At 40.1% G+C, this 18,168-nt stretch overlaps 1 protein-coding gene across 2 annotated transcripts in view; it reads left to right on the top strand.

The window, feature by feature from the left end:
* EBF1 (EBF transcription factor 1) overlaps positions 1-16,431 on the top strand; it is a 454,089-nt gene extending 437,658 nt beyond the window's left edge. The window contains exons 12-17 of one of the 2 annotated variants that reach the window (XM_077266443.1): positions 508-573; positions 1,175-1,352; positions 1,474-1,653; positions 2,468-2,662; positions 4,424-4,492; positions 10,945-16,431. In XM_077266443.1, the coding sequence (XP_077122558.1) occupies positions 508-573; positions 1,175-1,352; positions 1,474-1,653; positions 2,468-2,662; positions 4,424-4,491 (687 nt within the window). In that variant the 3' untranslated portion in view covers position 4,492; positions 10,945-16,431. The remainder of the gene's footprint in view (positions 1-507; positions 574-1,174; positions 1,353-1,473; positions 1,654-2,467; positions 2,663-4,423; positions 4,493-10,944) is intronic. The other variant, XM_077266444.1, reaches the window with a different exon arrangement.
* Positions 16,432-18,168: the final 1,737 nt, after the last annotated feature.

The raw sequence follows: 18,168 nt of genomic DNA, 5'->3' as shown, positions 1-18,168 counted from the left end.
GCAGTCAGTCCCACTGATCTGTTTGACTGTTCATAAGCTCAGCCCTTGACACACCCAGTTAACTCTCTCAGCACTATGTGCTAGAGCCCTCTTTTCCGGGCTTACATCACCGAGGCTACCAACCTCTATGATACATATCTCCCCTCGAGGACCTGTCTGTTGGCCACTTTACAGTAGATATAACGATTCTAAGAGGTACTCATTATGTGTTAATGCTGATCCATACAAAGATAGAGTATAGAATAGACACAGAGTATAGATAGTCAATAGACATTGACGCTAATGTCAATATACCCAACAAAAAGTTGGACTCTTACATTTTTGTGAAAATTGCGCTCTTCTTCTTAGCTATCATCAGAGGTCATAGCAATTGGACTACCCAGCCTGCAAATCCTTGTAATATGCCACATTATATATCCGAAACAGCCCCCTTAATGTCAGCCGTATTGGTTATTACCTAACTTAATAAAATATCAAATGACTATTTCCTCCTCTGTTTTTCCGCAGGAAGTGATCCTGAAAAGAGCCGCGGATCTGGTAGAAGCATTGTACGGGATGCCACATAATAATCAGGTAAAAAGTCACATTATCAAAATTATGCACATATTATCTAGAAAAATCTGGAAATTCCAAGAGGTCGGGGCAAGGGCCAACTACGAGCTCGTGGGGTCCACAGCGGCAGGATACTGGTTTTACAAATCTGATATTTATTAGTGAGAATATTGAGTCTGACTATGGGACTTTCCAGAAACCATGAACCCACCTGTTCTTGATCACCCCCCTCGCTGTCTCTTCTTACGTTTCCTGAATTACTGTTATTAGAAAACGTGAAATTGAACTGCTCGTCACCGGGCAATCTTATATGACTATAATCTGAACTCATCCCCTATGTTATATTATTCCCTCAGGAGAAATGTTTGTTCGGTATATTGCAATACAGTTAAGACACAATCGCATAGTTGTTCCATCATGCCTGTGGTCCCGAGAACATTTCCACCTGAAATAATAAAGTCCACGTGTCTTTCTCATGATGTTCTGCCATAATCCCCTATAGGATCGCTTAGGAACTTACATTTGGTGATTTTTTTGCTTTATTTGGCAGCGATTGTATAATTATTGATGCCATTTTGTTCCCTTTTTGCTTTTTTTTTAACCGTGGTGCGTCTTTACTCAGGAAATTATACTTAAGAGAGCGGCTGACATTGCCGAGGCGTTGTACAGTGTTCCCAGGAACCACAGTCAGCTCCAAACCCTAGCCAACTCTTCTGTGCACTCCAGCATGATGGGAGTCAACTCCTTCAGCGGGCAACTTGCCGTTAACGTGTCGGAGACATCACAAGTCACCAACCAGGGTAAGAAGTCAACAAGCGAATCAAGAAGGACTTAACCATCCAATTACAGATTCAGGCTCCTCCATTTTGTACCTTACCTTATTACCACTACTATCAATGACATGATACTTTCACTTTTCAGGTTTCTCTCGCAATACAAGCAGCGTTTCTCCACATAGCTATGCCCCCAGCACCACCCCTCAACAGACCAACTACAGCTCCGTCACCACCAGCATGAATGGCTATGGGAACACAGCTATGTCCAATCTCGCCGGATCACCCAGTTTCCTTAATGGCTCTGCCGCCAACTCACCCTATGCCAGTAAGTGTTTTTTTACAAGTTTAGGGTAAAAATAAGATGCAAAACTATCATCAGGTATGAAATTATATTTACACAAAAATTACGTGTCCACAAATATAATACACATCAAAGTTCCTAGTCAAGTTTTTGGTCAAGTAGATAAAGATGAGGGTTCATGGTGCTGATGTCCATCTTCCTACTACTCCATTTAAATTATCAAAATCTTGGTCAGGCAGATAATGTTGGGAGTTCATGGTGCTGATCGCCTTCCTCCTACTACTCCACTAACTTGACCACAATCTTGGTCAAGCAGATAACGTTGAGGGTCCAGGGTACTGATGTCCGTCCTCTTACTACTCCACTTACTTGACCACAATCTTGGTCAAGCAGATAACGTTGAAGGTTCATGGTGTTGATGTCCTTTCCTCTAAAATTTCACTTACTTGATCATAATCTTGGTCAACCAGATAATGTTGGGGATTCATGGTGCCAATGTCCTTTCTCCTACTACTCCATCTACTTGACCAAAATATTAGCCAAACAAATAATGTTGAAGGTCAATGGTGTTAATATCTTTCTCCTACTACTCCACTTCCTTGACCACAATCTTGGTCAAGCAGATAATGTTGAGGGTTTGTGGTGCTTACATCCTTTCCCCCATACTAAGCCATTTACTAGACCATAATCTTGATCAGGACCCTTCAGAGCCTGTACCACAATCTTAACCAGGATCCTTCATGGCCTCCCCCTGGTTATAAATACATCTTCATTACTTGGCTCAAACTAAAGATTTGTCAAATTGTCTTGCTAAGTTTCTTTTATATTTCTTTTGCAGTAGTTCCATCTAGTCCCACAATGGCTTCTTCCACGAGCCTACCATCTAACTGTAGCAGTTCCTCTGGGATTTTCTCCTTCTCCCCAGCCAATATGGTATCGGCCGTAAAACAGAAAAGCGCTTTTGCTCCAGTGGTCAGACCACAAGCGTCTCCACCACCCACCTGTACCAGTTCCAATGGCACAAGCCTACAAGGTGAGAGGAAACATCTGCACAAACTCTTTCATGAATTAGACTGAGGAAACGATTGAGGCCATGATCACCATAGATATCAATGCATGGTCCATAGATCTAAAAATATTCTGTTGATTTCTTTTGGGCGGGGAACCTCACATGGTGATGAGTTAATATTTCTGTCAAGGAGAAGATATGTCAAAGTAAAATTATGAAAATTTAGGAGTTCCTTCCAACAGGACCTAGAACCTACAGAAACAGAAAGGAGCCCTCGTAAAGTAGTTGACATTTTTCATTTTTAGAAGATTATACTTTAAAATATGCATTTTTTTACCTTATTTTGGATGATCCAAGACTCTGAGATTAGGGTTGGTGGACATTTGCCTATGGTTCACCATCATTATACGCATAGGACTAAAGCAAAAAGTTCTAGGTATAGGTTTTATTCTACATTTTTCTAATTTTCTGTTAAAAGATGATGTCTTATAAGATAGTACATGTGCAAATATTGTATATAAGTGATCTTTACAATGATAGGAACGATTTCGGAAAGTTATTCCCATCATTGTAGTTTATGGCCCTTTAATAACCAGTGTCCCAATAGTTGAAAAAACATTGAACGTTAGAACCCTGGTTAGATGGTAGAATATTGACCAGTCTTTTAACTTTATAGGTTATTTGTAGCAAAAGAATAAATACAGATCATGTCATGATACACAGGATCTCACACAACAGGATAGCAGAATGTTTATCGATTATACACCTAGATTAATATTAGTATCCTCATTGTAATTAGAGGCAGAAGTCTCCTTTTTAAAGAGCAATTTCAGTCGTAATTGGCACTAAAATTAATGGCATCATAAGAAAATCCTAAATAAAATGGAATTTTTTAATACAAATTTTGCTTAATGCTTTTTTTTTATGAATTTTATTATAATTGTACCTTGAAAAAACCTAGATTAACATTTGGGAGGAGCTTATTGTGCTCATTGTAGCCTTCTGCTGACTAATGCGTAGACGGATTTACCAAAATTTGGAAAAAGAGAGTAACAACTGCCTGGTGCACATTTCTAGCTCAGAAAAGTTGTCACTTTTTACCTATTCATTCAGCTATTGACAAGCTGAAAAGAATAAACTTACTATTTTCTTTTTTTAATCTGCAATAGTAGAATATGGTGAAAAATATGACTCTTAAAGGAAAAATGTCATCTGCTATAATTTTATGGGGTTTTTTAACCAGGTGTAAATGTCGCTTTCTTTCTGAATCCGACGTTGTTTTTCTTTTGTTCCTGTGCCTCTCCGTTCCTTAGATACGGCCTTTTCTTTCCTGTATATAAAGTATTGTATTGTATATAGTATTGTTAGCCAAATGGGCATGATCTTCAAAAAGACTCCCACAAATGAGAGCTAAGGACCACACCCACTTGTCTATCTATGCTAGGTTTCTATACAGGAAATAGATGGCCATATTTCAGGAACAGAGAGGCGTAAGGAGAAAAGAAAAACATTGCCAGATTCAGGAGAATGGCGGCATTCACACGAAGTGACAGCTTTTCTTTAACAGAGAGAAGTATCTGACAGGACTTGCTCTTTAAGAACGCTTATTATACTAGGAAAGTAGCCGTCTAAAGACACAATTAGAATAGTACTGTGATGGCAAGAATGAATGAGCGTATTCCGCACAGCAGCCACAGGAACACAATATAAACCCATTTTTACAGGGTTTGTCATTATGCCATTTTTCCCAGTTCACTAATTTGCCCTTTTGTCTTCCCTCATCAGACCAGTCTTTTGTGGACACTGGCAAGTTCCTCAGTTCAGGCTCTCTGCAGGGCTTGGCCTTCTCCTGAAGTATGTGACCAGTTCTTCCCATTTTCTGCTCCTGTCTTGTTTCTGTGTTCTGTCTGTGTCTATTGACTAGAGAAATGATCTGTATTCTTCTTACATATACACTTATTAGGGCCTGGTAGAGTAGCTAAGGCCTACAACAAACTGTGGGTTTTATATTAACACTGGGGCTCACTGGCCAACTTGTGACTATAGTTAAACAGTAGACACAGAGGGACTGACTACTTGGCAGTCTTGCTTTCTAAAGTTGCAGAGAATGAATTGGTTAGTCATACACAGGGTGGTGGCCAGTATTGTCACCTAAACCCCTGCATCTCTAGATTTACATGAAACCTGTCACCAGGTCAAAGTGTCCAGTTTTTGCTTTTATTTGATTCTTGTTGCTCTCCTGAGTATTGGAGGAGGTGCTCACAGGATAATAATGCAGAGCAACCTAACGACACGCCCCAGAGGATCCTGTCAGCTACGCCCCTTTGTTAAGGCCTTAAAAATTTGTAGTACCTAAAAATTCCCATATTTCTGCAACCGTATGGAGGATTGAAATGAAAAAAAAAATGTAATACTCAGCAGGAATAAAATAAGAGCAAAAATTGTTCACTTTTCACCTGGTGACAGGTCTTCTTTGAGCCCGATATGTTAAAACGGGGAGGTTATTTAGAACCTTCATAAAGATCCAAGTAGTCAACTTCATCTTCTACCTTCCATAGTGTACAATTTCTTTAAGGACTTTGTTAGTTTAGCTAAGACCCTAATTAAAAAAAAACAAAACACTTATACAAGACCATTACCATGTATTTGGTTTAAATGGTACACGTATACTATATGTGCGTAAGGAGGAGATGGGATGATGCTTGTGACACCATTGTTGATGTGCTGTGGCCACAGTGAGATGAGCTGTAATAGCAAATCTAACCTGGGGACAGATGTGGTGCTGTTTTGGAAGAAAACAACCATGTTTTCTAACTTGAGACAATCCATTTACATTAACTTCTGCCATGCAGACCATGACACTCATATAGGGCCTGTAAGTTGAAGCATCTGTTCACTTCTCCCAATATGCGCCATGTATGTAGAAGTCTAGAGGATCTGTATGATGTGGGCTGACAGGAGTATTTTAAAGTTTAGATAGGGTAGGGAATAACTTCTCGATCTCTGGGGTGAAACCACTGGGACCCACTTCAATCCCAAGAACTGGGGCTTCAAAGAACCTCATGTGAATGAAGCCTTGGTTGATCGTGGGCACTGCCACTTCGGAAATCGCCAACTACTGTACTCAGCTAGTCTTTGGCACTAGAACACCAGTCCGCATGATCGATCTCCTTTCCATTGACATGTACCCCCAATTCTTGGGATTGGTGTAGGTCCCAGCTGAAGGACTGACAGCGACAGGTAATAGCTTCCAAACATGATAATCCCCCTTTAGTCTCTGATTCTGCTCCATAACCGCTGGGTGTTGGCCACTTTACACAGGAGAAACCCAACAGTATATGCTGCAATTTGACCAAGCTTTGATCGCAATTGTCTAACCCTTTAGATGCTTCGGCCATGGCATCAAAGTGGTAAGATGGGAATTGTTATCATGGCTGCTGGGGTCCCATGATGGGAAGGCTGATTTGGACCTTTTTCTGTTGTGCCCCAGCTCGGCCCTGCCATGGAGCAACATTTTTTGCTTTCAGGGGGCCAAAGTATCCAACCCTCTTGTTGATGAGAAGTGATAAAAACCATTCCTTGAAATAGTCAGATAATGGGAGTGATAGCACCAAATGGAGATGGTTTTACTAATCTCGTAGAAGTAATACCATAAGGTTAAAGAGGCCAAGGTGTGACATACAGAAGTAGTGCTGAGTGCTGTCGCTTCAAAAGTATCCAGCAACTAGAGGGATGAACACAATCACAGGAGACAGGGAGTGGTTAGCAGAGCCCCAGGGGGGATTGTGGGGAAGTTGTTGACTGTTCTGGCAGCAGCCGAAGGGATGAGTGGTTTGTGATCTGTCTCTCACAAAAGTTCAGGCAATAAAACCATAGGGACACAGGATTCAATTAAAGAGTGAAGCTGAGCTAACCCATGTGCTGTTAGTTGACAAAGTCTATCAGGAGCAGAAAGATAAGGACTGGAAGGAATTGTGTCACAGGGATCATCTCCCTCAGCAAACCCCTCCTCGTCCTCCATCTCACTGTGCTGTCATAAGAGACTGTTAGTCAATGTGCCTTTAAGAAGTAGCTGTACTGTTTATGAAGCCCGTGCTTCAGAGACTTGAATTGTACTGGACGTACTGTGATATTAAACTACACTGCTCATCTGTTCATGAGGACTCTATAAATTGTGTCTATGTGAGCAAGTGGATCCATCTTGTGCCTGAGGAAGCTGCCGTGCATGGTCACACTGAGTAAAGGTTCCCTCAGAGTTCCAAAGAATTCATGAGACCTGTCCTGCCCCTGTCTGAACCTAGCGGCGTGCACCGGTGCACGTAACAAAGGGGACATCATAGTGTTATGATCTAAGTGGGGAAATAGAAGCCAGAGAACTTCATAGAAACAGAGTATGAATAGAAGGATTCTGTCACCTTACTACTATTAATTAGCTATAAGTTGACCATTATGGTATTCGGTCTGTGTCTGTGGACCCATGGCAAGAATTTAACAAAAATCCTGCAGTTACATATACTATAGCACTTGTTAAATGGTAATCCAAGTTTCCCGGGGGCCCAAAGTGCAAAATTTTTGTCATTGCTCAAAAAGTACAAAGTCGCCCACTTTAACAGCTAGTTGGTAAAATATTCTTAATTAAACAGTAAGAGAACAGAGAATGAGAATCAGCTCTCCAAAGTAGTGTTCACTTGAGGCTGCGGCTGGGAGACATCACACGGCGATGCCCTGGTCAGGGCTGAAGCGACCGAACAATAAGGAAGAGATCCTCCAGTCATGATAGGTGAGTATAAAGCTTAACGTTTAATCCAATATGCTACCATGACTAAGTCATAACGGCGAAACGCCTAGGGTATATTAATCCCTGTGGATTTGTCTGCATTTTTCTGCTTTTAACATATTGGATTATACATTAAGCTTTATACTCACTCATCATCGCTTGAGGATCTCTTCTTTGCTGTTCAGTAAAATATTTTACGACTCACAGATGGGGCAAGCCAAATAATAGTGGGTCTACCACTTAAAACTCATACTGCTGATAGGATAAGGCTGATTCAATTAGTTCCCAGTTTATACATTTTTTTGCCGTTAAAGGGGATTCTCCGGTGCCAGCAGTGAGACCATGTGAACGGTTATGTGCGATATGCATACTTCCGGTCACATTCAGACTAGACGTGTTCTTTCAATCCAAGTGAATTGAGTGAGGTCGCACATGTCTAGTAAGAATGTGGCCGGGAGTATGTGTATCCGACACTTGCAGTCACATGCCCACTCGGTCTCGCCGCTGACATCGGGGAATCCTCACATTGCATGCCGCCGTAATGTGAGGACAAAACCTTTAAGTTTACCACTAATGTAATTTGTTAGGTTTTTGACTGAAATAAAAGAAAAGTAACTACCTTCAGCAAATGTGTGGATTTCCATGAAAGAACTTTACATTTGTCTTATTCAAGATTCTGAAGAAATCCTAATTATCACCTTTCTATATTTTTCTTGATTTTCTAAATTTAAGTTTCACGTAATTGAATTATTCCTATCAATCTGGAGAAATGACATACTGAAGTGGAAATAGATTCAAAAGCAAAATGATAACGGACCGACCCAGATCAGTGATCCAATGGACTTTTTTTAATAAGGTCAATTACAGTAGAAATATTTTTTTTATTAAAGAGAACCTGTCACCTGAATTTGGCGGGACCGGTTTTCGGTCATATGGGCGGAGTTTTCGGGTGTTTGATTCACCCTTTCCTTACCCGCTGGCTGCACGCTGGCTGCAATATTGGATTGAAGTTCATTCTCTGTCCTCCGTAGTACACGCCTGCGCAAGGCCATCTTACCTTGCGCACGCGCAGTATGCTATGCCTAACTGCGGGCAAAGCCGAAAAGCATTAGTGCGCATGCGCCGGCGCACTATGTCCCGGAACACAGCGAAATACTTCCGGGACATAGTGCGCCGGCGCATGCACACTAATGCTTTTCGGCTTTGCCCGCAGTTGGGCAAAGCATACTGCGCGTGCGCAAGGCAAGATTGCCTTGCGCAGGCGTGTACTACGGAGGACAGAGAATGAACTTCAATCCAATATTGCGGCCAGCATGCAGCGAGCGGGTAAGGAAAGGGTGAATCAAACACCCGAAAACCCCGCCCATATGACCGAAAACCGGTCCCGCCAAATTCAGGTGACAGGTTCCCTTTAATAATGGCAGCCAAGACGAGAGTAAAGGCATGGCTTGACTCATACCCAAATGCTGTCAGTGGCAGAATTATAACTAGGCAAATCTAGGCAGGGTCCGCATAGGGATCTGGTTAAACATGCTCTATGTTTGTCAAGTTGAGAGTGAAGTATACAAGGGGCCCATTGTGACTCTGTTATCCTGGTGCCCACATATACCTTAAGTTGGCTCTGATCATATTACCATTTCAGGCTTGGATTTTCTTCACCTTGGGCAACGGTTCAGTTTCTTTCCCTTTCCGTGTATCTAAATGCTAAGCAAGCAAAATTGGGTTTTTAGAGGCCCCCTAGATACACTCCTGGAGATCCACCACTCGCTATGGATGGGGTTAGTTGCTAAGGACTCTTGCTTTTTTATGGGGTTGTCAGGCAGCATGTTCCTAGAAACCACTCTTAGATTCAGTTCAAGGCTGAAATGCATTGAGTTGAGTACCAAAGTGGAAAAATCTATTGGCGTAAAAACGTAACAATACTCTCCTCTTCTTTAATTTGGCGATCCAGCATCAATGCTCTATTAGTCCTTTCTGTCTTTTGTTTCCAGCTGTAAACATTTGATGGCAGCCATCCATCATGGGTCAAAATGGTTAGAAGTAGTGATGAACGAGTGTACTCGTTGCTCGGGTTTTCCCAAGCACGCTCGGGTGACCTTCGAGTTATTTATGACTGCTCGGAGATTTAGTTTTCATCACGGCATCTGAATGATTTACAGCTACTAGCCAGGCTGAGTACTTGTGGGGGTTGCCTGGTGGCTAGGGAATCCCCACATGTAATCAAGCAGGCTAGTAGCTGTAAATCATCCGGCTGCCGTGATGAAAACTAAATCTCCGAGCAGTCATAAATACTCGGAGGTCACCCGAGCGTGCTTGGGAAAACCCGAGCAACGAGTACACTCGCTCATCACTAGTTAGAAGCTGTTAGACAAGTTTGAGTCTGTGAAAGTTCGATATCGCAAATTTAACATTGAAATTCAATTTGTGTCAAAGTAATTCAGTGTGAACTGAATGTTCCTTATTATGCTCTTCGCGACTCTTCAGACCTCTGGGCATAATAAACGTAGGATGTTAAAAAAATTGTTACATCACCCTTCGGCTTCTTTGCAATCTTCCAATCAGTTGTCCGGTACTCCTCTCATTCTTACCTTCTGTGGCGCTCAACCTATCACCTCACAGCCGGTTGTGTAGTACTCCTCTCCTCTCATTATCGCCTTCTCCTGTGGCACTCATCCTATTCATTCTGCACCTCGCAGCCCGTTGTCCGGTAATCCACAACACTTGTTTTCTCATTCTCCTCGAATCCTCTTCATTCTGCACTTCACTCAATCCCGGGGCTTCTGAAGGCATGTAGGCCTCTGAAGTCACTGTGTGCCATGCTGTCGCAGTGCATGTAATGATGTCATGACATTACGACATGCATTGCCTGAGGCCTATTTGGCATGCCAGAGTGTAGAAGGTCGAAGAGGATGCACAACAAGAGAAGATGAAAAGGAGTAGTGCGGAGGACTGGACAGTGGACTGCAGGGGTGGCAAGACAGGTTAGTGATGAGGTGAGTATTCTTTTCTTTTACATTTTGCCACTTGGACACTTTTTTCCCAAATTTCTAAAAATCTGTATTTTAGAGAATACGAATTCTTGTCATTCTACTCAAATAAATTCTTTCATCTCTACAATATGTACTGTCAACATGGCACCCATTGGTAAACAGTGCTTGACCACACATGATGACTATGGCCTCTGAATGCCTGCAGCGGTCACAGACTGACTGATAAACTGGTAAACAGCTTCATTGTTGGATCTCCAAAAAAAGAAGGGATGAGAATTGTTGGTTTTGTAATTTTATATCATTTACAGGCCTGAAAGTTGGATATCCTCTTTAATGGCCACCAATGACTGTCGAAAGGGAAGAGCACAATCCTTTCAAGATAAATTCCACACCAATACACATCCTTAAAACATTCATGTTTGTTGTGTGTGGTTATTGTATTTGGGTGTGATTTTGTTATGTCACGTTTTCTATGGTTTTTAATGTTGGGTATTAAGAAAATCACTAATGTTCACTTTCCTCTTTGTGCTCCTTCCTAGCTATCTCCGGCATGATTGCACCACCCATGTGAAACAAATCAAGGAAGATCTCACCTGGGGGTACTTCGCTAAGAGAAATTCACCTCAAAGGCTTGGGAAGAACTTCTCTCAGTTTGTCTTTTTTTCTCTCTAACCAAGAGCAACTTTTAACTCAGGCCTCTGTACAGAGGAACCATAAAACTGCAGATGTACACAAATCAAGACTTATAGATCTAAGAAGTGTTTGTTGTCCAGGCCACCACCTTCATGGATGTCTACGTTGCTCAGTGATGAGGACGTGTCACAACAAGATCACAGAAACGAAGAAAATCCTTGGACATTTCTATTACAATTTTACCTGTGCTTGAAGTAACTTATTAATGTCCATGGATAGATATGCACCATGAGCTTCTAAGATGTCCTTGAGGTTGATCAATTGAAAGAGTTTCAAACCAATCGAATGGATGGATCGTAGGAAACCAAGGATCTTCTCAAGAAGATCATAAAAGGGTCATGGGAAAAAAGTACACTTTTTGCTATGAGTTTTGTATTTTTTTTCCAAATGTTGATGGAGATGATTGAGAGACAGGGGGTATTTTTTAGGTTTGGGACAATGAATCTAGGTTATAAACAGAACAGAGGGTTCCACACTATGGATCAATTTTTTATTTCTTTCCATAGTTCAAATCAAGTTTCCATCAATATATATTTTCCATTCATCACTTCAATCTGGTTTACTTTTTTTTTATTTTTATCAAACTGAGGTCAACCATCATTCCTATGACCTATTTTTAATATGTATCGGGCATCTACTTGGTGGGCCAATTCTGAGAAGGCAAGACCTCTACTTTGCCTCCCACCACATATCATGGACACCTAGATGATTGACCACCTAGCCTTGGATTATCCAGAGTGTATATCTCTGTATCATGATTTGTCACAACTTCCTGCCTTTTCCATTTATGTTCAAGTGCAATTCACTAAAGAATGTTAGCCAATATTTTTTTTTACTTTTTTTGTTTTTTTATTTGTTTTTTTTTTTTTGTTTGTTTTTAATCAACCAATGCAAAGCAAGTGAGCTTTGGCAAATTAAGCACAAATCGGAGTATCAAGTAGGTTGCAGATTACCAATTGAATCCCTTTGTTGAATGCTGGTCAACGGATGTCTCATTTTTCATACCCCCTTTAGTTTTTATGTTGACCCTTTTATCAACTTATAAATAATGTATATGATTTTAAGACCTTTTATTATTATTATTATTTTTTTTAATTTGCCAAAGTTAGAATCCTATTTATATAGGAAAAAAAATCCTTTTTTCTCTATTCTGCCAACACAAACAAATGTAAAAAAAAACATATAAATATATATAACGTAGGAATGAACACACCTCACAACAGAAAAGGAAGCATTTTTTTAAGATATCTTGTTTTTTTATTATTATTTTAAGGGGAATTTGTAAAATATCCATATAAATAATGTATTTAACTCTGGAATTTGTACAGCCCTTTACCCAGTTTATTTTATTGTGTGCGTTAAAATGTGAAAAAGTGCCGACTGTTACTTTTTTTTTCTATTGTTTCTTAAGGCTGATGAACAATTTTTTTTCTTTTTTTTTTTTTCTTAATTTGTCATTTTACACTTTATGTTAAAACAAAATTAGCTTTTTTTTGACACACAGATTGACCCGTCTTTTTTTTTATCATTGATTTTATACATTGAAACCTCTCTGACTTTAGTACGTCTTTACGCTGATGAAAGATTGTACTGTATGGTTGCTTCTGTTGCTTATATCAGTGATATAGCGTTGATGGTGCATTCAGTTTTTTTGCTATGCAAATGTCTAATTTTAGCTAGTTTTATTTCTCAGGTGCATTAGGACCCAATTGTTTTAGGTTGAAGAATCGGAAGCCATGTTGTAGTCAAAATACGCCCCAAGTCTAGATAGGTATTTTTATTGAATCTATACACTGATGTACTCACGCTGTAGGATAGGTTGAGTACTTCTATCCCTTGGTTTGAGCAATCACTGGGGGATTCAGGGCTGGCACAACAAGACCACTGCAGCCAATCACCGGTAGCACAGTCGGTATGTGAATGCTGGGTCCAATGATTGGTTACAACCCCTATAAGTAATATCATTCTAATAATCTGATGCCACCGCTTGCGTAGGAGATTATTGCATAATGGTTTTATAGAAAGCTTACTCTATAAAGAGGTTTACTTACTTCACAAGGTGATGGCTAGAGTTGAGCAAAAAGATTTGCAGGACCCTTGTCCAGTGGTCAGTAGTCCGTGATCGCTGGACCAAAGCTACCTGCCGGCATCACTTGATGCCTCTTTTGATTCGTGAGCACGGAGCAACGTCAACTGTTGCATGAGAAGATGCTGGGAGGTGGAAGAGGACTCTAGTCCGGCAACCAATATGGCCACTGGAACAGGGTCCTGCGATACTTTGTGCTCAACTCTACTTATAGTCTATTGCAAGGACAGGGCACCACCTTATGGTCTGTGAAGGGTCCAAAGAATGATGAAGATGGGGAAATGATTTAGCGTTGCATCTCTTAGTAAATTTTCCCTACACAGCAGGTCTCCAGACAAACAAACTGTGCAAAAAATTGCAGACTGTCTCGTGTATTTAAATAACCAATACTGCCAGATATGGGGAAATAGGGCCCCTAGTCTAGCGCTGTGTTCCCTTCATCCTTAAGATCAGAGGTTGGACCACACCATTTATAAAGTAATGGCATATCCTAGGTATAAGCCATGACTTTCTGAGATGAGAATTCCCCTTCGAACATTGTGCCGTAAGCTAAGGATCCTCTAATGGTGGCTGGAAGTATCCAGAATTTAATTATTTCACTCTATGTCTATGCATGAAATACAAAGCTGTAAAGATACTTTAGTAAGTACTTAGCACAGAAAGTTGGCCATGACGGCTAGGTAAGCACCTTAGATTTTTTAAGTCTCGACCTTGATGGGCACTGTAGAGATTTTGATCAAACTGTCTGCATCTCAATCTGTCGCGAGACAGTTGGTTCAAGTTGCAAAATTACCTTTGGACAGTCATATACTGCTGAATTTTTAAGACATTTGTGCTAAGACTGAATGCACCTAAATGAGGTACTAAGCAAATGACTTGGATGGGCTGAATGTTGGTTTGTCCCCCCTCTCATCATATGCATGTTCATAGAATGTGGGTAGGGGTTTTTTTTATACAAAGGGTGCACATACTTTCGTTCTGAAGTCTGCTCGAACATTTTACCCGTGTCTTTCACATGAATAGAAACCAGCAGTTTAAATGCCTTAATGCAAATCATGTCCATTCAACATGTATCTTACCCTCTGCCCATCACCACCATCACCCAGAACAAAAACCACCGGAAAAGCACAAGAGAAACATGTTTTCGCAAGATGACAAATATTTTTTTTTTTCATAGATACAGAATACGTAGGGTGGGAATGAATACCCAAGGCACTGTTGTGGGATCTACTTCATTAAATGAAATACAGGTTAAAGGGGGCTACAGTTCATTGGTGAGATTAAAAAAAATGGACATGAAATATATAAGCTCAAAATCTGACAACTATCTTTGAGCTAAATTGTAAATTATGATGTCGACCATTTTTCAAAATAGAAAGTAGACACATGAGAAATTTTGGACTACCCATTCCCCTTCCACATTAACAAATTCCAAACAATGGCCAACTTGCATATCGATGATATTGGTCCCATACCTACCAACATCATGGTTCGCATCATGAGAAGTTTAAGACTCGACCCAATGTCTGCCTCTGGAATGAGCCAAACCGAATGGAAACTCTAACTTTTGTGCAAGTTTATCCCACCTCTTTGGATCTCGAGACAAGCCTATATTTGCCAGTATTGTTTTTGAAAATCTTGGACAATCCCATTAAATTTGAGGCCTAAATTCGAACTCATGGAGACTTTAACACAGAGAGAAGTAGTCCGAAGGCTTGTTCTGTAGTTGGCTAAACATCAAAAGCTGTATGAGAGACTGGAAATAATCTCAAACTGGGTCAAGCGTGGCGCTACATAGACCCTGTCATAGATGGGATCCATCTTCAAGGTACAGTTTCCCATAGCTGTCACTTTTTAAGTCAGTAGTCCCTTTCCAAGGCCCTTAATTTCATACTTGCCGACATTTGAGTGAGCCCTTTCAGGCAATATAGAGTGCAGACCTAAAACAATGTCCCCATAGCCAAGCTCTTTTCCATACTATGTCCCACCACACCACATCCATGCTACCTCCATGGAAGAAGCGCTGATTTCATGGGATTTTGGGAGGAATCAGCAGTGCCAGGAAGATGTTCCAACTATTTTGGAAGTTTGAGAGGTCTCCTCTTTTTTGAGAGCCTTCCGGATGTTCCAGGAGACTTGACAAGTATGCTTTATTTATGTATGAGGACTTTATAGTTGGCCAACTGCTCAGTCCAGACCTGATCATCATTATTTCTGTCTTTTTATAGGACAATTCAACAGTCAGACATTTTTCCTGTTCCATGTGCTCAGAGATAAGTCAACGTCCTACAATGTACAAGAGTATAAATAGTAATTTATAATTTTATACTATTTTAATAGGTATTTAATAGGTGATCGAGTCAATATAGATCGGCTGATAATAGATGTCAAGGGAGATAGTAAAAGAGAACATAACGGTAATCAATGGATAATAGAATTAGTCCTGATGTCTTAAAGGAAGTCTGTACATCCTTTATTGTTGGTCATTTCTTATGAAAACGAGAAAAGTATGTGACCTTGAGTTCGTTTTGGTCATAAAATGCTCCCCACACCCCATTAACAAAAGAGAACCTATAGCCTTTACCATATAAATACTGTATACAGAATTGTAGGCCATGATCTAAGACTGAATCCCACCACTGGACTATTGGACTGTCTAAGTTCCTTACAAAGTCACTGTGTAAGTATACAAAATTGTCCATATGGGCCAATTGTTGGTTGACACTATGGCTCTATAGCAACTCCTGCCACCCATCATCATTCAACTATCATGGTACTCTGGGTGTTACGATCTTGAGACAGCTAGGAGAAAAATTGGTCATTTGCCCCAAGACGTATATACACTAACAAAGAATGTAAATAAGCTCAGGATAATTGTACTTTTTTATGTACAGGGGCTGTCACCATTAAAGCATGTGAACCTTTTAATACTGAGTGGTCCCAAAACCTAATTTTGGTTCTCCAAATACCACGGTTATGCTTACAAAAACTTACATGGGCCTAGCTCTCACAATGTTACATGGCTGTTTGAGTTTCGAGGGGTTGTTTTTCCATCATGTACATATACAAAATACAATGGAAATGTCTGCATTTTATCCTACGTATGAATCTCACCTTTTAAATAGGAGCACTGTACAGTTCTGATGAAACAATAGAGATTCTTCTAATTTTTTTGCTAAAAAAAATTTGAAGCTGTAAAAATTTTTTGACTTTCACAATGTTTAATTAAAGTTACTTCCTGTCTGTGTATCTCGACTTTCACTTTTTTTTTCTTATTAAATAAAGTTTTCTGGATTAAGCTCGGTCTGCCAGCCATGCTGAAATTGTGCTGGCCTAAATATACCTATGTAATTGGTCTTGCAGAAGAACACATAAAATCTACATTTCAAGCCTCATCGGGCCCTAAAAAAATAACACAGTGAGGAGGGGAGAGAAGGGGGATGGTGCTGCAGTTTCTTGTGCTTTTGTATGTAAGACTACATTCTGTAATAATAGAATTCTACGAAGAAGGATGCAAAATACCCAAAATCACAGGTTACGCGTATAGGACCCAATTCATTATTACATTCGCAGCTTTTTTTTAAGTTTTTGGTGTTTTTTGCCTTATTGTCATTTTAACTTGAACTCAGTTTCGTCTATTTTATATGTGTTTGCTTTTATGTTTTATGTTCGTCATTATGGGCAGGGTTGTGATTTCCAGCTAATATTGCTTGATTCATCAATTACAAATTTTTTAAAAAGTCACAAAATTTGTGTGCAAATTTACTCCAGTTCCCTACAGGAGTAATTTTTTGATGAAACTTTTGCATCATTTTAGCAAAACATACAACTTTTTCCTCTAAAAAGTCACACAATATGTAAAAGACTTAAATTAAGAGTATTTTTTATTTTGTGCAAAATTCATAATCCACGTGAGCCATTTTGAAGAATTTGGTGCAAAAAAAAACATCAACGCAAGCCACAAGACAAAAAAAAGAAACGTTGTTAAACAAACACAAATGATGAATCAGGACCATCATTTTTGGCTCTACGCTACAGTGGCTTGTGAAAGTATTCATTCCCAGTCCATTTTTCGATATTTGCAACCTTACAAAATTAAACTTCACTGGGTTTTTTTAGGGTTTGCCTCAGTTCTTGTAAAGAACATGCCAACAAGTGTGAACATTTGGTTTTCTTTTTATTGTGAAGCAAACAACAAATAGGATCAAATAACTGAAAAGTTCAGTGTGTATAACTATTCACTCCCTAAAGTCAGTACTTTGTAGAGCCTCCTTTTACAGCAATTACAGCTGCAAGTCACTTTGGATAAGTCTCTATGAGTAGGGATGGGCAAACCTAAACTGTAAAGTTTGGGACAGTGTTCGGTCACAAGGTCCCGAACACGGGTTTCCGTGAGAAACCCGTGTTATCGTTCGGGTCCAGGGCGGCTGTAAAAGAAAACATTAAATTAAAATAATAAATATTATACTTACCTGTCCAGCAACGCGTCCTCCCGTCCCGCTGTCTCCCGGCCGCATCTGCTTCCGGGGCCGCTCATTACCTTCCGGCGGTATTCACTGCACTTGACAGTCTTCGGCTTTTTCCGGCAGTGTTTGTGCGGTGACGTCACACCCCAAACCTGGTTAACTCCTTTAAACCACATGTCCACCTTTGAAAGCCATTTTATGCTTTCCAAATACTTTAGTACATGCATTAAATGATGTATTTTCAACTCCTGAGTTACAGTCTATTTCATAGAACTAAGCTGAATTACAAAATTCTGAAAGCTCCAGAGCTGAAATTCCCCAATATTCCTTCCTGGCTCACTGTTTGCACAGAGCTTGTACTAGTGTTTTCTTATTTTATTTTTTCATATAGTCACAACATTCTTTCCAGTTCCATATATAGTTTGTCACCACTCACATTGGTTCCCGTTCCCATTGGGAATTGCTATTTAAATTTTAAATTGACCTATCAGTAGGTTTTTGGAGAGTAGGGTGAAAAT

Source organism: Ranitomeya variabilis, chromosome 5 (assembly GCF_051348905.1).
Source record: "Ranitomeya variabilis isolate aRanVar5 chromosome 5, aRanVar5.hap1, whole genome shotgun sequence".
Taxonomy (NCBI): domain Eukaryota; kingdom Metazoa; phylum Chordata; class Amphibia; order Anura; family Dendrobatidae; genus Ranitomeya; species Ranitomeya variabilis.
The sequence above is the reverse complement of the archived record's forward strand: the minus strand, read 5'-3'. Positions and strand labels throughout refer to the sequence as shown.